The sequence below is a fragment of the Lampris incognitus genome, chromosome 10, assembly GCF_029633865.1.
Source record: "Lampris incognitus isolate fLamInc1 chromosome 10, fLamInc1.hap2, whole genome shotgun sequence".
Lineage (NCBI taxonomy): Eukaryota > Metazoa > Chordata > Actinopteri > Lampriformes > Lampridae > Lampris > Lampris incognitus.
Window position 1 is genome coordinate 19,459,261 of NC_079220.1, and position 19,547 is coordinate 19,478,807.

At 40.4% G+C, this 19,547-nt stretch overlaps 1 protein-coding gene across 1 annotated transcript; it reads right to left on the bottom strand.

Annotated features, from left to right (window-relative positions):
- Positions 1-1,845: 1,845 nt before the first annotated feature.
- adad2 (adenosine deaminase domain containing 2) lies at positions 1,846-19,234 on the bottom strand. Its single transcript, XM_056288362.1, has 9 exons — positions 19,165-19,234; positions 16,168-16,296; positions 14,756-14,906; positions 14,258-14,428; positions 11,241-11,256; positions 10,917-11,115; positions 3,012-3,243; positions 2,282-2,414; positions 1,846-2,034 (listed from the first exon to the last, which is right to left on the bottom strand). The coding sequence occupies exons 1-9, from the start codon at positions 19,232-19,234 to the stop codon at positions 1,846-1,848; spliced, it is 1,290 nt and encodes a 429-aa protein (XP_056144337.1).
- Between the last annotated feature and the right edge of the window lie 313 nt (positions 19,235-19,547).

Below are 19,547 nucleotides of genomic sequence, written 5' to 3' on the forward strand. Positions count from 1 at the left end.
GATGGGACCCTGATGGATGGTGAGTCCCAAAAGTACTTCCGCAATGACTTTTTTATGTTTTTAATTCTTTTTCAGTTTTCCAGTCATAAAGTCATTTATATGTAAAGTTGACAATTCATCTCCAATTCAACAGGAATTTCATGTCTTTCTGGAGAGCAGTTTAAGACACCACATTGTTTTCTGGATGTTCCCATTTCATGGTGCCTATAACACTTGGACATAAGATGGCAATCATGTTAAATAAAACATCTTCACTTTGCCATTCTCAACCGATTTTTATTTTCCTTTGACAATTAAGTTGTGAGCCACATATTAAAAATTGTGAAATTTTCTTGTATGATTCACTGATTTGATCAATGTTATAATAGCAGTAAACATATCTGCTTATTTCTTTCAGAGTGATCATGATCCAGAAAATCTAAGTGAAAGCTTTGAATAATAAATTGTGCATGTGAGGGAAAATGAAGACGAGAGGTTTTTAGTGACTTAAAACAGACTGTGATGGTAGGTGTCATGTAAATTGTAAATGGACTGCATTTATAAAGCGCTTTTCTAGTCTACTGACCACTCAAAGTACTTTACAGTGTATGCCTCACATCCACGCATTCACGCGCACACTGATGGTGGAGGCTGCCATGCAAAGCACCAACCTGCTCATCAGGAGCAGTTAGGGGTTCAGTGTCTTGCTCAAGGACACTTTGACATGCTCTCTGGAGGAGCTGGGAATCAAACAAGTGACCTCCGATTACTAGATGACCTGCTCTACTTCCTGAGCCATGCTGCCCCATGTGTGTGCCCAACATGTGTGATGATTTGAGCATTTTAAGAACTGCCGTAGTGTTTGGATTTTCATGTTCATCAGCTACCTGTGTGTATCTGGTCCACCGCACAAACAACATAGTGTAGCCAACAGCAGGCCGATGACTGAGAACAGCTGGTTTCCAAAAGATGCACTAACTGAGAGGAAGTTTTTCCGGGATCACTGTTACTCAACATTTAAATGGCAGATGGAGCAGCTATATGCTTGGTCAGGTGCAAAGTGGGAGAAAGACTTGGGCCCTCTTCAGGATGACCTAGTAAGCGTATTTCCATCCAGTGACACCTTTGAATATTTTGTATTTTTTTAGATTATTTAATCATGTTTAATTTTCTTTACTTTTAGTTGAAGTATGTATTGGACAAAAATCGGCCATCAGGAGAGCTGAGTGTGAAGCGAGGCCAAATCTGTTTCACACAAGAAGAAATTTTTTTAACGTTTATTAAGGAAGGGACAATGTACATAAATCAACATTCGAAACAAATGTAAATGTACCCGAGTTAGCTAAGAGGCTAGCTTCCATCAGCAGTCCCTTTGCCTAATGTTGTTAAGTGTGACAAAGTGGGTGAGAACACACCCTTTGTCCTGCTCTACCTCCGAGCTACTGCCGTCCAGAAAAAGTGTTTTATTTTCAGATTTCTATGTTTTAGCAAGGGCGCCAGGGGGTCCACAGCCACCATGCTAAAATTACTAGCCACTCCAGTGGCCCCTAACTGACAAGCCCTTCAAAACATATAAATTTAAGGTGGAACTAATAAGGTACTGCTCATGGCATTACAGAACTCTTTTACGACAGCACACAATTCCCTTGTTTTTTTGGCCAGTAGAGCCCACTATCTGATTTTTATTGTTGCTGCAATCAAATAAACACAACATTACATCAGCTAATTTCACTGATTAGCCCTCCTGTCTGGTTGTTATGTTAATCAGCTGGTGTACCGTTGGGTAAAAAAACAAACAAAAAAAAACTGCATACACATGGCACATTGCTAACCATAATAAAACGAAATCAGCAGTGATGAAAATCTTTAGGAAGTCAGTGCAACAGCAGCAAAACACGAACGTGCCTCCTTGCTGGTAGGAGATGCAGGGAGGGTGGTGGGGTACATGGGCTGATGGCAGTCCACCAGGTATTTTGAAATCCAGGTACCTGCCAAGTTGTGGTCAAACTGCCTGTTGACAAGATCTTTGGCTTTCTGGTAGAGGCTTGCTTCCATCTGAAAGAAAACAAAGGTGTTTACCAGATGTCGACAGTGCATTAGTAGGTTTGACTTTAAGTTCCCTTTTTCAACACAATCACTTAGCATAAAAAACGGTGATATAATGTGACTTACAAAACAACATACTATGTAGCATCCGCTACACACTTTTCATATTAAACGCACAATGACACATTTTATTTTATTGCCACAGAACCCTGTCTGAGTATTGTGGTTTACTTAATCCTTAGTACTGAATCCACACCTTGACCTTGCGGTAAATTGGTAGAACAAGCAGAGAGCTATTGTCACTCAGCTGTGCGACACGTTGGAAATAGCTGTAGAAGGCTCTCTTGCAAAGTCTGCTGGAGAAACCAGTCCCACTCACAAATGGAGAGCTGGAAGACAAAGTTCTTTAGCAATCAACTGACAGATGACATTTTCACAAATAGCGTTTTTTTTTGTAATACACCATGCCTTAGTGTAGTAATACTGTTGTAGTCACTTTAAGTCTCCCTAGATTACTGTGAACATTTATGCAAACCAACTCTATTGGCTACTCAGGTCAAGTAAAGCTTAACTGAATCTATGACCATATACCTTGTTTTTTATTTGCTGTGGCATAGTTGAGACTCTCAGCTATGTTTTGACTGGTCCAATGTCTCACTTTGACATTTGTTCATTTATGTTGCCTACTACCTCCAGAACATACAATGTTCTCAGAATAATGGTGCTGAACTTATTTCAAATAAGTACATCTGTTCATAATCATTACTTGCAAGGTAAGTTTTTGTTCAGATTTTTTTTTTTGGAATCAGGATCCTTATAACTGTAAAAGTCACTGATTTATCCACTGTATTTGTAAAGCAACATGGCTTGTTTGAATATAACTGTTTGAAAATTGTAACTATTTTAATGAAGAAAAACAAACTCATTGATCAGTGTGTCCTGCTCCTCTGTGCTGAGCATTTCATGTGATGCCGTTTGAACCTTACGCATGATTAATGTAGCCATCCCTGCTGTCCAGAACTTCAATGTTTTTGTCCCCAAGGCACCAGTTGATACTGAAGTCCACAGGGCGGGAACAGGAGGCAGCTTCTACTTGGTTTACACAGTAAAAGAGGATATCCTGTTTTCTGTGAGGTGGTGGCAAGTGGTCCTCCCATCCGTCACCCAGTCGCTTGTTGGTAATGTCAGAGATGTTCTCAGCAGAGTACGTTTTGCTTCCTGTTTCAAAAACATCAAAGTAGGTTCTCCCGATTATTCAACTATAACAAACTGAATTTTCAGAGGTAACCTCTCTTCACAGATGGGAAACCCATTTACAGCAGTCATTCCGAGACTGGGCCACGACCCCCAGGTGGGTCACGACAGCTTTTATTTGGGTCGCCAAATAAAATTTGCTGAATTTCTTCCACGGTCTTTTATTTGATTCATATCTGTAGTACACGTTTGAGCCACATGAGGGAGCTCGTTGGTATTTTTACCACACGGTTTGCGCCATAACACAAAACACTGAAATAGACTGCACGCTGCACCCGATATGCGCGTTGCGCTCTCCTCTTGTGCAGCGGACTGGAATGCAATACCAAAAAGCAAGCAGACCAACCTATCACGTTAGCAAGTTGTAAGTAAAATTAATATGCACAATTTGATATTTAGAGTAGGCCTAAAAGATAATATTCAGTTTAAGTAAATAGCACACAATGGGCCCAATGATATACAGTGCATCCGGAAAGTATTCACACCCCTTCACTTTCCGCACATTTTGTTATGTTACAGCCGTATTCCAAAATGGATTAAATTCCTTTTTTTTCTCATTAATCTACACACAATACCCCACTATGACAAAGTGAAAAAGGTTTTGTAGAATTTTTCGCAAATTTATTAAAAATAAAAAACTGGAATATTGCATGTACATAAGTATTCACACCCTTTGCTATGACACTCAAAATTGAGCTCAGGTTCATCCTGTTTCCACTGATCATCCTTGAGATGTTTTTACATCTTGATTGGAGTCCACCTGTAGTAAATTCAATTGATTGGACATGATTTGGAAAGGCACACACCTGTCTATACAAGGTCCCACTGTTGACAGTGCATGTCAGAGCAGAAACCAAGCCATGAAGTCAAAGGAATTGTCTGTGGACCTCCGAGACAGGATTGTATCGAGGCACAGATCTGGGGAAGGGTACAAAAAAAATTTCTACAGCTTTGAAGGTACCGAAGAGCACAGTTGTCTCCATCATTCGTAAATGGAAGAAGTTTGGATCTACCAGGACTCTTCTTAGAGCTGGCCGCCCAGCCAAACTGAGCAATCGGGGGAGAAGGGCCTTGGTCAGGGAGGTGACCAAGAACCCGATGGTCACTCTGACAGAGCTCCAGCGTTCCTCTGTGGAGATGGGAGAACCTTCCAGAAGGACAACCATCTCTGCAGCACTCCACCAATCAGGCCTTTATGGTAGAGTGGCCAGACGGAAGCCTCTGCTCAGTAAAAGGCACATGACAGCCCGCTTGGAGTTTGCCAGAAAGCACCTAAAGGACTCTCAGACCATGAGAAACAAGATTCTGTGGTCTGATGAAAACAAGATTGAACTCTTTGGCCTGAATGCCAAACGTCACGTCTGGAGGAAACCAGGCACCTCTCATCACCTTGCTAATACCATCCCTACAGTGAAGCATGGTGGTGGCAGCGTCATGCTGTGGGGATGTTTTTCAGTGGCAGGAACTGGGAGACTAGTTGGGATCGAGGGAAAGATGAATGGAGCAAAGTACAGAGAGATCCTTGATGAAAACCTGCTCCAAAGCACTCAGGACCTCAGACTGGGGCGAAGGTTTACCTTTCAACACGACAACGACCCTAAGCACACAGCCAAGACAACGAAGGAGTGGCTTCGGGACAAGTCTGTGAATGTCCTTGAGTGGCCCAGCCAGAGCCCAGACTTGAACCCCGTTGAACATCTCTGGAAAGACCTGAAAATAGCTGTGCAGCGACGCTCCCCATCTAACCTTAGAGCTCGAGAGGATCTGCAGAGAAGAATGGGAGAAATACCCCAAATATAGGTGTGTCAAGCTTGTAGCTTCATACCCAAGAAGACTTGAGGCTGTAATCGCTGCCAGTGGTGCCTCAACCAAGTACTGAGTAAAGGGTGCGAATACGTATGTACATGCAATATTTCAGTTTTTTATTTTTAATAAATTAGCAAAAATTTCTACAAAACCTTTTTCACTTTGTCATTATGGGGTATTGTGTGTAGATTGATGAGGAAAAAATGGAATTTAATCCATTTTGGAATAAGGCTGTAACATAACAAAATGTGGGGAAAGTGAAGGGGTGTGAATACTTTCCGGATGCACTGCACACACACACACACATATATATATATATATATATATATATATATATATATATATATATATATATATATGTAAATGTATATATAGTAACATTCATTAAGTTAAGCTAGCTGCGACTGCTTCCAAGGTGAAGTGCCTTTTTCCCTTTAACACGTCCTACAAAATGTTCAGTCCAAGCAACCATGGTTTTCTTTTCTTAACCCTTAGTTGCATGAGTGATTTGACCCTACACCCTTCCATAAGTGGGTCAAAAACGATAGAATCAGTGTTTTTATGCCATTTTTGTCATTTTGGATAAGATAATTAAATAATTAAAAAGTAATTACATAAGATAATAAGAATAATAATTTTGAACCCCGTTGAACATCTCTGGAAAGACCTGAAAATAGCTGTGCAGCGACGCTCCCATCTAACCTTACAGAGCTCGAGAGGATCTGCAGAGAAGAATGGGAGAAATACCCCAAATATAGGTGTGCCAAGCTTGTAGCTTCATACCCAAGAAGACTTGAGGCTGTAATCGCTGCCAAGGGTGCCTCAACCAAGTACTGAGTAAAGGGTGTGAATACTTATGTACATGCAATATTTCAGTTTTTTTATTTTTAATAAATTTGCAAAAATTTCTACAAAACCCTTTTCACTTTGTCATTATGGGGTATTGTGTTGAGATTGATGAGAAAAAAAAGGAATTTAATCCATTTTGGAATAAGGCTGTAACATAACAAAATGTGCGGAAATTGAAGGTGTGTGAATACTTTCCGGGTGCACTGTATATATATATTTTTTGTTTTGGGCAGTATTGAAAAAGGAATTTATTGAACAACTCCAAATATTAACATAACTTTTTCAGATTTTTATTCATTTTACTTTGGATGATGTCGGTAACAAAAATCTTTAGCCTTGGTCCACTGATTTAAAAAAAAAAATTTTTGTAATATAAATTTTCAGTTAAACAGAATTACAAATACTGACATGATTTTTTTCTAATTTGATATTACGTAAACTTCTTTGATCCAATTGTCACAGGTTGGGGGGGTATATGTGTTTCCATTTGAGGAATATAGGATGTTTAGCTAGGAGTGTAGTTAAACTTATCGTTCTTTGGAATTAAGTAGCTGTAAGTGGGCTGGGAGCAATTTGTATGCCAGTTAGTTCCCCAAAGGATTTAAATATATTAGTTCAATAGTCATGCAGTTTGGGACAGGACCAAAACATATGGGTCATGTTAGCAGGGGACTGTCTGCACCTGTTGCAAGCATCGCTTACATCTGGGAATATTTTCGCAAGTCTAGCGTTTGTGTAGTAAGTGCAGTATATTGTCTTGAATTGCTGCAGACTATGATGTGCGCAGATGAAAGATGAAAGAACCCGTTTGAGGGCGATTTCCCATTGCTCCTCAGAAATGTCTATTCCCAGTTCTTGTTCCAATTCAGTCTTCAGATTAAGAAGGGATTCAGGATTAATGCATCCGATCTTCTCATATAATATTGAAATCAAGCTTTTGACCTTAGGATCAAGTCCAAGAATTAGATCAATATGTGAATTAGGGGGACAGTTTGGAAATTCTGGAAACTGATTCTGTACACAGTGGCGAATTTGAAAATAATGAAAGAGGTGGGATTTAGGTAGGTCAAATTTCCTTGGCAAAACTGAAAAAGGAAAAAAAATCCATCTGAATAGAGGTATCTTGGAGATTGGATTCTTTTATTGGACCATGTCTCAAAAGTGGGATTGGTACACGATGGAGTGAATCAGTGATTATGAGCAACAGGCGATAGGGTAGAAGATTTATGCAAGCCACAATGTTTTCTAAATTGGGACCAAATTTTTAGTGTATGAGTGACAGTAGGAATTGGACTAACATTGTGACTTAGTGGAAGTTGAGAGCAGATCAAGGAATTCAAAGATAAGGTCGAAGAGGATATCTCCAAATGAGCCCATATCGACAAGTCCTCTTGGGTTATATTGCTGGAACAATACAGTAATTTTTGAATATTACAAGCCCAGTAATACTGGGTAAAGTTTGTAAGGGCCATGCCGCCTGATATTTCTGGATGTTGAGGGAACGATTTCTTAATTCATCTAATTTGTTGCCCCAAAGAAAGGCTGTTATGTTCTGGTCAAGTGTGGTAGAAAAAGGTTTTCTTAATGAAAACTGGAATATTTTGGAAGAGGTGGAGAAATTTGGCTAGGACAACCATTTTGACTAAGTTAATGTGACCTGCCAATGACAAGGGAAGGGTGGAACAGTGTGCTAGATCTACTTTGCATTTTTCTAATACTACTACTACTACTTTCGGCTGCTCTCCTAATGCTACTTTCGGCTGCTCCCATTAAATGAAAAGTTCCCACAAGCCTGCCAATACAGTAGGGGAATAAAAATGTTGTAGTACTAGCGAAAAACTTTCACCTAACTCCCCACAGTTAACCCTACTGAACAGAAGAATAAAATCCATTCCAACTACAGGAAGTAAAACAAACCCATAATGGAACAGAACAGATGGGACATTCAACAATACCACAGAAGACTGAAACTAGCGGCATATTACAAAGACAGCACAGATGCGGAGCCCCAGCCATTCACTCCCAAGTCAGAATGGACTCCTCTTAACAGCACGCTGCCGGCGGAAATCGTGACCCTCATAGCGGCCAATTTGAATTATTTTGACAAAAGCTTCCGCATACAGCATGTAAAACCTAACCTCAGCACAGATGAAGACAGAGCCTTGTCAGAACTCATTGACAACCGACAGACCGGCCGACAAAAGGAGTGCAATTGTCGTTATGGACAAAGAACAGTATCTGTGGGAAGGATACAGTCAACCGGAGGACAACAATTACTACCTAAAACTGAGGAAACCCATATACTTGGAACTATCCCATTAGTGAGAAGCATTGTACAGACACTATACAACAAAAAGTTCATCAATGCAAAACAAAAATCATACTTACTAGGCAGCTCTGAACCCAGAGCCAGACTATTTTTATACGTTACCCAAGATCCAAAATGACCCTGCCAAATGGAGCGAACCATACGAGATCCCGCTGGGCAGACCTATTGTGTCAGACTGCAGCAGTGAGAACTATCATACGGCCCAGTTCCTCGACCACTATCTAAACCCTCTTTCCACCATTCATCCCAGCTACATTAAGAAGACTTAAGACTTCTTGAACAAAATGAGGACACGTCACATTCCTTCGGATGCCATTTTATTCACCATGGCTGTTGAGAGTCTATACACAAGCATTGACATCCAGGAAGGCATCCAAACAATAAAAAACATATTCCAAAGGCATCCGGCCAAAAAGAGACCAAACAAAGAACTACTACAACTACTGGAAATCAACCTGACAAGAAACGATTTCAAATTCAACGGGGAGTACTTTTTACAAATAAAAGGCATGGCCATGGGAAAGAAATTTACCCCCGCCTATGCAAACAATTTTATGGCTGAATGGAAAACCTCGGCCCTGGCCTGCTGCACAAAGAAACTGCTTCACTACTACAGATATCTGGATGACATCTGGGGAGTATGGTCCTACTCAAAGGAGGACTTCAACATGTTTCTGAACCACCACAACACATCGATTAGACTCAAAGCTGACTCTCATCCCTGATGATCTCATCATCATCTCTCATCTCATCATCCAATTTATACATGACTCTCATATATAAATTGTGATTTATCAAATGTATCGCTTCGAAATGGCTGGTTTACCTATTCAAGATAATATAAGGTGATAAGGAAATGGCAGTAAATATGGTCAGGAACATTCATTTATGCACAAATTTGCTCCTCTCACGATGGTTTGTCATTTTTAAAAAGTGGGTCCCCAGAAAAAAAAGTTTGGGAAACACTGACTTATAGCATAGTATCATATCAAAATTAAAAACTCGATTGCAGAATGGGTACAATGAAAGAATGCAATGGGTACAATCAGGGCTCGAAATTAACGATGTCCCGGGGACCATAAAAAATCCTACTGGGACACAAATATATTTTGTCTGGGACAATTCCGGGACAGAGAAAAAAATGTCAAAGTAAACTTCGAAATAGGTGTTATTTGCAAAGTCATTAATTATGAGTATCTAGACGTTACTTTGTCGTTTGAATAATTTAATAAAAACGTGTGAACGACGAAACTACAGAAGGCTTACGTTCTTGCGGCACCTCACGATAGGGCAGTCAATCGCCTGTTCGTGCAAATCATAGAATGCATTCTACGTCATCCACTCTGCCAGTGGCTGCTGCTTGACTCGCGCCAATGCAACATTCATAGAGCCAGAGCAATAGACCATCATCAACAGTTAAAAGAAGAAGAAGAAAGAAATGCTGAGGTGGTTGAATAAACAGCCCCCTGATGCAAGCCCCAATACTGCCGACTCCCGAAACGACTGCCGACTCCCGAAACTCCTGAAACTAATATTCATATGTTTAATAAAAGAATAAGTATTTTAAACTTATATAGTGGACCAGAGTCCATGGTGTGACGATTAGTGACAAAAAAGGATCAAATTATATGTATTCTGCATAATTGGGGGGGCGACGACAAGAATTAAAATTTGGGACACTGTTGGTTATATCCGGGACAATACAAAGTAGAATTCGGGACAGTTGTGGGACACTGAGGAAAAAAGTTAATTTCGAGCCCTGGGTACAATGAAAGAATGCTGTAGCCTGCATTGCAGGCCAATTAGAAACTGAATTACTAAATAGTGTTTGTGTTTTGAGTGGACTTGATCTAGACAAATGATCCATAAAAAATGGACGAACAGAGTTCAGCTGGTGAATTGTGTTCACAGCCTGAATAGCAACCTGGGATGAAAGCATATTTTCTCTTTTTTCTATGTGGGGCTTGACTATTGGTTAGACATGCTGTGACTGACACAAACCGTATGAGTGCCTGTTTCGTGTCAAATCATTCTCTTGAATTTTCACAGGTCAAACACCAAAAACATCACCATAGACGTGAGCAAATTAAACAAACTACCAGTCTTAAGGAATATAGCTTTAAGGTGGAAAAGAGGAGAAACAGCATTCAAGTAACGTCACTTCAAATTCAAGTCGTATTTGGACAATTTTTTCAAGTTTGTTTATGAGTAAATAGTACACATGCTCTTTTTTCAAATGTTATTTATTACACTGTAAATTCTAACAAGTTTACTTAAAAAAACTAGGAAACCGATTACCTTGGGAAAAGAAAGTAAATCAACCTCATTGTCAAGTTATGTGAAATCATTTCACATAAAATAATTTCACATAACTTGACAAGTTTATTTACTTACTTTTACCAAAGTAATCGGTTTCCTACTTTTTTTTAAAAAGTAAACTTAACTTGTTAGAATTTACAGTGTACTTATCATACTGAGATTTAGTACACAACTGTAAAAGCCGATTCCGCTAGGTGATCAGATTTCCCTTTGATATATATTTTTAACATTATATAAATAAAACTCCTTTTTATAAACTTCAAACTCTCCTTATTTTCTGCAAAATTCAAATGCAAAATCTCTAAATTAGCTCAGGTTTTTTCTTTTTCTTTACCGAACACCATGCTGGTGATGTAGAGCGGCTGGATGAAGTGGCTCAATGGTGCACCCTGGACCCCGGTGACAGCCCAGCGGCACAACTTGTCACTGGCAGACATACAGCAGACCTTGGCACCCCAGACACTTGGTTTAAGTGAGGTTGCAGTGATGAGCTCTTCATCATAATGGTACTTCAGCTCCAGACTGGTAAACATCTGTTTCACATCACGCCTACACAGAATATAGGATTATATTTTAACTATGGAGCTGACACTCTTCTCAAGTAAAATATCTTTGTGCAGTAAATACTACTGATATTAATGTCATCATCAGAAGTAGCATTATTCCCATCATTTCTGAAATTGATCATAATAAGGGGTGTGATAAGTCAGGAGCATTCAAACAACTGTGGCATCAAGGGCTCCATTTTTGTATAACTGGGAGCAAATGCAAACGCAAGCACAAGGTGTCTTTATGCATGCCCAAACAGTGCACCAGCCAATCGAAGAGAGAAAGGACAACAGCTGCCTAAGCGTAAACCAGTGTTGATTCCGTATGTGGCGGAAGTGTCGGAAAAGTTGAGATGTGTATTTTCCAAACACCGCGTCTCAGTTGCTTTCAAACCCCAAAATACGCTGTGCAGGGCGTCCGGGCAGCGTAGCGGTCTATTCTGTTGCCTACCAACACAGGGATCGCCAGTTCGAATTCCCATGTACCTCCAGCTTGGTTGGGCGTCCCTACACACAATTGGCCATGTCTGCGGGTGGGAAGCCGGATGTGGGTATGTGTCCTGGTTGCTGCACTAGCGCCTCTGGTCGGTCAGGGCGCCTGTTCAGGGGGGAGGGGGAATTGGGGGGAATAGCGTGATCCTTCCACACGCTATGTCCCCCTGGTGAAACTGCTCACTGTCAGGTGAAAAGAAGCAGCTGGCGACTCCACATGTATTGGAGGAGGCATGTGGTAGTCTGCAGCCTTCCCCTGATTGGCAGAGGGGGTGGAGCAGTGACCGGGACGGCTCGGAAGAGTCGGGTAATTGGCCAGATACAATCTGGGAGAAAAAATCCAAAATACACTGCACCAGAAATTGGTCCACACCAAGGATCAGGTCCCCCGGCAAAAACAGAGCAATATAGTGTACGCTGTTAAGCACCAGGAGAATTGTCGTGACTTATACATTGGGGAAACTAAACAGATGCTGGCCAAGAGAATGGTAGTACAATGCTAGTAAGAGTATTGTCATGACCTGCAGAACCAAACAGGACAATTGTCTAAAATTTCCTGATTTTAAATTGTCTGATAATAATCTTGAGGTATGTAATAAGGTAACATATCTTGGACATTATATTACTGACCAAGTGACAGACGATGATACATATAGACAATGCCGTATGATGTATGCACAAGCAAACACTCTCATGCAAGTTTGGTATGTGCTGAGATGGTGTGAAGAGGTCTTTGTTCAGAGCATATTGTACACCACTTTATACTGCACACCTGTGGTCAAACTACAAAAAAAAGCAAGCATAAAGAGGCTTCGAGTAGCTTATAATGATGCTATGAGAATACTACTAAAGAGACCTAGATGGTGTAGTGCAAGTGAAATGTTTGTGGCTGTAGGAGTCAATACTTTTCAGGCTCTTCTAAGAAATGTCATAGATTTATCTGAATGTCATAGAATTTTTTGCCGGCTCAACGAGTTTAACAAATATGAGATTCAGTGCCACACACTACCAATCCCGGCAGTGGGATCCTTGGTATAGCTGCCTCCTTGTAACACTGATTTGTTCCTTTTATGTTATTTTATTGTGTTTACTTTATGTATTGTCTTAGGTTTTTTACTTTATGTATTGTCAATATGCTACAATAATTGCCAAGACAATACTTTATGTATTGTATTGTATGTATTATTATGTATTGTCTTGGGTTAATCTTTTACCGATGGTTCTTATCTTTTATGGCTTTATTTTATTTTTTTACTTTGTCTTTGTCTGTTATGCACCCCGAGTCTGCAATAAAGTTTTGAGTTGAGTTGAATGGCACAACACAGGAGAGTTAATACGTCAGGCCAGGACTCCGCAGTCTACACCCATCTACAGCCCAGTGGCCACTCTTTCGAGGCGCACATCCTTGATAGGAACGCTGGTTTGAATGGGGGAGTCAAAGAGGCCATCTATGGGGGGAACCACCATCCAGGAACCGAGCGGGGGGGGGGGGGCTAAGAGTACATCTTTCACCATCTTACAATGCTGTGATTGCAAACATTCCCCAATCCTGTGTGAATAGTACATATGGCCATTGTAAATCTAGTTAATGGTCACGCCCATATTTGCATATGAAACTGGTCGTTGGTTTCAGTCGTTATGCCACTGTATCGTTTATAAGGGTGGGGATACCTGCAGTCAGTTGAGACTGAAGAGGTCACTTAGATGAGTGATGAAACGTTTCTCTCAATAAACATTGTATCCAGATAAACTGATTCAACTTTCTTTGGCAAACATAAGGTGCTGGCATATGTGGGCATGCCCAATATATTTTTGGTAATTTGGTGACCAGAGACTCAAGTGTAACCCTGGTGCAGCACGGTACAGTTTATAGGCGTTTGGATTTGGATGAATGCATTCTAAGCAAGCAGAGATCAGGTGGGATCCGACTTGGCAAATCAAATCAGATTCTCTCACACCCTTTAAATGTGAAGTGCTACAGCACATTGTCATTATGGGATGGGATGAAGGGAGGAGTCCACCTGACAAATTTTATACAAGAGGAAACTGATTTGTTTGTCCGGGAGGTGAGGAGTCACCATGATTCAAAATTGCCTGGGAGAGGTGCAGCTTTTGTCTGCATTCCTCCTCGGTTAACTGGATATATGTCATCTGATGGCAGTAAATTATTTCTATCCTACCGCCTTCTCCCAGCACAAAAATAGAGCCCCAAAAGTTCTGTTACAATCCACATTATACACAATTTCAAAAAAGTAGCCATATATTATTTGGTCAATATTTGAAAGATTCAGGAGGTTGATTTTTTTTCTCTCCATCATTTGAAATAACTGATCTGGAATGCAAGTTTTCTGAGACCTTCAGTAACTTACATTATCCATAATCATTATTCACAGTCTAAATCATGTAGTCTTAATTATTTCACAATACAAGCAAATATTTGAGAGAACCAATAACAATAACATTACGGCATACTGTGGTTTGCTTTTAAGACACCACACATTTCATAGCAGTTCTTTCAAAGAATTAGACCTCTTTTTTTGGAGTCAAACATTTCACTCTGCTATACTACCTAAAAAAAGTACAGTTAACAAGTATGGAAATTCATGTAATTCAAAGAGGGAAAAATATGTGATACGTGAAACAGAAGCCCCTTGCAGCTCCTTCTGGGATCTGATTTGTGTAGACATGCAGCTTGACTTTTGGTCTGAGGTGGAGTTGGTGGGTGTCTCCGCTACACTCTAAGATACAGTGTTCCTTGGACTTGGGATCAGGGTCGAAGTAGAGCAGAAGTTGCTTGAACAAGTACCTGAAAAGATGTTGGAATAAATTAATTATAATACAGGCAACTTTGACACTCTGTCCAATTATAATGACTTTATGACACTCTGTCCAATTATAATGGCAAGAGTGAATGAACAAAACAATCCAAAAATTCAGATGGTTGTTACGGGCTCAACAAAGTGGTCAAAGGCTAAAGTTCAGCCATTATTATTAGCGGTGTTTGTTTTTTCATGCAGTATAAATTAATGCATTTACATGACAGGGAACAGCAATGCACTACACACATCCAAACTGCACATGCAAATGAATGTTTCCTTGGTTTACAGTGGATATCTACCCCCTTTGTTAGTACCTTTTGAGGGCCCGTCTAGCGATGACAATGGAGTGGCAGTCATGGACCATGTTCCCATGGTAGCGTAGCCAATTGCTGCAGCTCAACTGGCCAGTTCCCAAAGCTACCACTGTGAAATCCTTATAGGGCTTACCAGCTGTGTCCAGCAATTCTGTAAAAAATATTAACTTTTTCCTCCATTCTGATATTTTTGTAAATGTGATACGAGTAATAGTGACCAATGCCTTCTGTATGAAAGCAACACCAGATGTAAAAACCCTACACAATTGATTTTATGATTTTAGAACTACAAAGTGTAGCTGTCTGGATGGTGTGGCAGTCTATTCTGTTGCCCATCAACACAGGGATTGCTGGTTCGAATGCCTGTATTGGTAGGCAACAGCTTGGTAGGGCATCCCTACAGACACAATTGGCCATGTCTGCGGGTGGGAAGCCAGATGTGGGTATGTGTCCTGGTTGCTGCACTAGCACCTCTTTTGGTTGGTCAGGGCACCTGCTCAGAAGGGAGGGGTAACTGGGGGGAATAGTGTGATCCTCCCACGTGCTACATCCCCCTGGCGAAACTCCTCACTGTCAGGTGAAAAGAAGCGGAAGGCAACTCCACATGTATCAGAGGAGACATGTGGTAGTATGCAGCCCTCCCCAGAACGGCAGAGGGGTTGGAGCAGTGACCGGGACGGATCAGAAAATAGGGTAATTGGCCAAGTACAACTGGAGAGAAAAAAAAAAAAATCCACCCCCCCCCCAAAAAAAACAGATTTACAACGTGTATGTGGATAGCACTACTTTAGCTAAATAAGTAAATGTGCAACAACACATCTAACATGCTGTCAGTCATTAATACATTGGAATGTAGTTAAAAGCAGGTGTCACTTTCCAACCACACAATGGTGCTTGCTGGTATCAAATTATAACATAACCTTGACTCCGCTGTAGTCTCACCCAAACAACAGTGTTTCTAAATTCTTGGGAGTTATGAAGCATGATGACAGAGGATTTAGTTGCAGAAATAAACGCTATTTCTCTGGCCTGACAGCATTTTGGCCCAATGCTGAAGAGGGACAAAAATGTGGATATGTTAACTTTGAGAGAGAAGGTTGGCAACAAGCAATTTTCACCAATGGTAGGTAGGGAGAGCGTTCAATGTAATGCACAATCAGGAAAGCCAAAAAACCCTCCCAATGGCAAAAGGCAGCAGCACAGATTATCAAAATTAAAGTGTAAGCAACACCGTCCCAAAAAAGTTACCACTACTGACAACCTTAATCACCACATATTGATGATAACATAACCAATTTGTAACGATTTGAAAATATCAACAAGTCCATACAAAAGAGAAAAACAAAACGAGAGGCTTTTTTCAACAAAATTAAATGATCACACTGAAATATTCAATGTTTGCAGAAATGTACCTTGCTCCAGAACAAAAGCTGCCATGTTGTTCTTACAGCCGTGGAACTGGGGATACATCTTCACCAAACTGTTACACATTTCAGTGCTCAGTGCTGCCATTTTACGATTGTACCAATCGGGTGACAAACCTAGAAAGTGTGAACAATCAAACAAACACAAAAATCAATAAGTCCATGTAATCAGGAATGAAATATGCTTTGGATAACACCCTGCTAGTGCTGTTCGACAGCCACAATTGACTGTTTAATTTCTAACTAGAAATGATGAGCTGCACTTGGCTGGAGAGAAAAAGACAATTGCCAGAGTAGAAGGCCCCATCACTCTTCTAATCCCTGTAGATAATTTCATGTATCCCTAAAGCAATGTACACATTTTTTTTCTGGGGGGGTGGGGGGGTGGTTGCTCAACTATAGAACGACCAAGTCGGTCATTATGACCATTTTGGATTATCAAAGTTTAATAATTTTGTGAGGAAAAAAAAAAAGATACAGACCTGCCGCTCCCTGAATTCTCCTAAAATTACATATATTTGCATTTAAAACGAGTTTTAGATCAACTGCACAATAAAAAAAAGTTACGATAAGATCTACCTAAACCAACCATGAGTGGTCACCGCTCGTAATTTGCACGTGATTGTGTGTGTCAGGTCACTATTTATGACGTGTTTTGGTCGCATCATTTCCTTCGCGAAGTTCATTGCTCTGTCCTCGAAAAAAAAAATTAAAAAATAGCATTCTCCAGTGCAGAGAAATAATCTAAATTTGATTTTTGATTATTGCTAACATGTCTGGTTACAGACGCCGTTTCAGATGCACCATGACTACCACTGAGGCATTGCAGTACTTACAGGTGTTGGACAGTGGCCATTTTAAATTGTTTGAAAAATAGTATTAAAAGTTGTTAAAATGTTAATTTTAGTGTCAGTAGCTTAAGAGACATACTAACATATGTGATGCATTAATATCTCAATTGGGTATTTATCTTGACATAATAGAGTTTAAAAACCATGGGCGGTCATGGTCGTTCTACAAGTTTTTAAGTTTCTGTCATTGTTTGGGACTGTTGCAATACTTATTCATTTTAAAAACTTTTTTTTTTACATTTCACGTTTTATAGGCCTTGTTACGTTTGTTAGATTAGCAATATGTGTTTTCTGTTTTGTTTTTCAGGTAATATTTTCACTTTTTCAATTTTGCTATTCAAGTTCGACCATGTCTCTCTGAAGTTTGAAATTTTTAAAGAGTATTATAGTTGTTAAAATGTTGATTTTGGTGTCAGTCGTTTCCTAACAGACATACTAACATATGCAATGCATTAATATCTCAATTGGGTATTTATCTTGACAGAATATACAGTTTAAAAACCGGCAGTCATTTTGACCACCCATGGTTGTTTTAGGTAGGCATGAGATCCTGGTTGTTCTTGTGTTAATAGCTGCCCAGGTAATTTGGAAATTACATTTGAACAATTTTCAATTTTTCTAATCAATTAGCCCAGACAATTAAGTAAAGGGCAATCTCCCTAGCTCTATCCTTCCCATCCCTGTTCTTTCTGCTTCTACATGCTCAGCATATGCAAGAGAGGGGATATATACAACTGTATGTGATCTGCAGAGAAAAAGAGAGACATCAGCACAATTTGTTGAATTTTTGCAGGTGATCCCTGTATTCGAAGAAGATGTTCTCCTTTTGTGATAATTTTGTAATCATTTTCAACTTTTGTAGTTGTTTCGACTTGTATGTGTAAAAGCATGCCCTTGTGAACTGCTGCAGCATAGTTGCTGCTCCTAGCCCCCCTATGAAGCTATTTGTAAGAAAGATTAGAATTTTTCTTAGCACAATTAGAAAGACAAACTTCAACTAAGATTAGAATATTAATTTTTCATGTATTTACTGTCAGCAGATATGAGTACGGAAAACTATTTCATAAAGAAAAAACAGCACAAAGATGAAGAGAGACAGCAGCATCGGACACCTGTGTTCACTGTTATATCCAAACTGTCCCTCTGCCAGTCCATTATTCCCACATTTTAAATAGTCAACTGTAGTCCCTGTCCCGAAGAAACCCCAACCCATCTATTTAAATGACTATCGCCCAATAGCCCTGACCTCTGTGGTGATGGAGTGCTTTGAGATGCTGATCAAAGGCTTCATCACCCTCTGCTTACCTGTCACCCTGGACCCTCTGCAATTCACATATTGCCCCAACAGATCCACAGACAACGCCATAGCCTACATCAGGGTTACCCATTTAGTATTCCCCAAGGGCCAAATCATGTCATGCATGCCAAGCCAAGGACCAAAACGTCAGTGCCCCCCCCCCCCCCCGTTGTGCCAGCAGAAGTTGTTTTATGTGCAGATGTTGTTGTTGCTGCTATTATGATCACTATCATTATTATTATTATTAGTAGTAGCAGCAGTAGTTGTAGTGGTAATAATTTAGGCCTGGGATTCTTAAAGTCTGTGTTGAGGGTCACACATGAAAAAAAAAAAGCATTCTTGAAACAAAATAAGTCCAAAACCAACCATTTAATTATGGACAAAAAAAAGAAATGGGATGTTCATTCACCAATCAGTGAGAGAAGTGAGAGCAATGGGATAAGGCAATCCTTCTGATGTTGGGCCTGTATTCAGTTGTGGCAATCCTGAGGCACTGGCCAAGATGTGCACTAGAGAGTCTGTTTCTTTCCTGGTTCTTGATTGAGTTCATTAAAGAAAACGATGACTCACATATGTACACTGAGGGGGAAATTATGAGTAGGACCATTGCAACAGCTCTCATATTTTTGAATCGAGCTTGGGGAACCATGTTGATCCAAAAGTCACTCACCCCAATGTCCTTGTGTTGTGCTTTGAGCAATTCAGATATTCCCATCTCCAAGACCTCCATCTGAAGAGTTGCCTCATCTATGGAAGGTACCACTCTTCTGGCCTCTGCAGTCCACTGGCCATCAGCCAAAATTGAGAACGGCTGTCTCAGGAAAAGGAGGATGTCACCTGAGATTTTAGGGGAGGTATCAAACTGTTCCTTGAAGTTTTCTGCCAGGCTCGTCACAGAATAATTCATCGCTGGATCCTCCCATATTTTGTTCTTCTCGCAATGCTCCTACAGATGTGGAAAGGCCAGCTTTCTCCTGCGAATGTCTCTCTCCAAAAGGTTCAGCTTTGAACAGAACGCTTCAACCGCCTCGTACATGTCCGCAACAGCGTGGTCCTTGCCTTGTAATTGCAGATTAAGATGATTTAGATGAGACATGATCCATTATTCATTCATTATCCAAACCACTTATCCTGCTCTCAGGGTTGCGGGGATGCTGGAGCCTATCCCAGCAATCATTGGGCAGCAGGCGGGGAAACACCCTGGACAGGCCGCCAGGCCA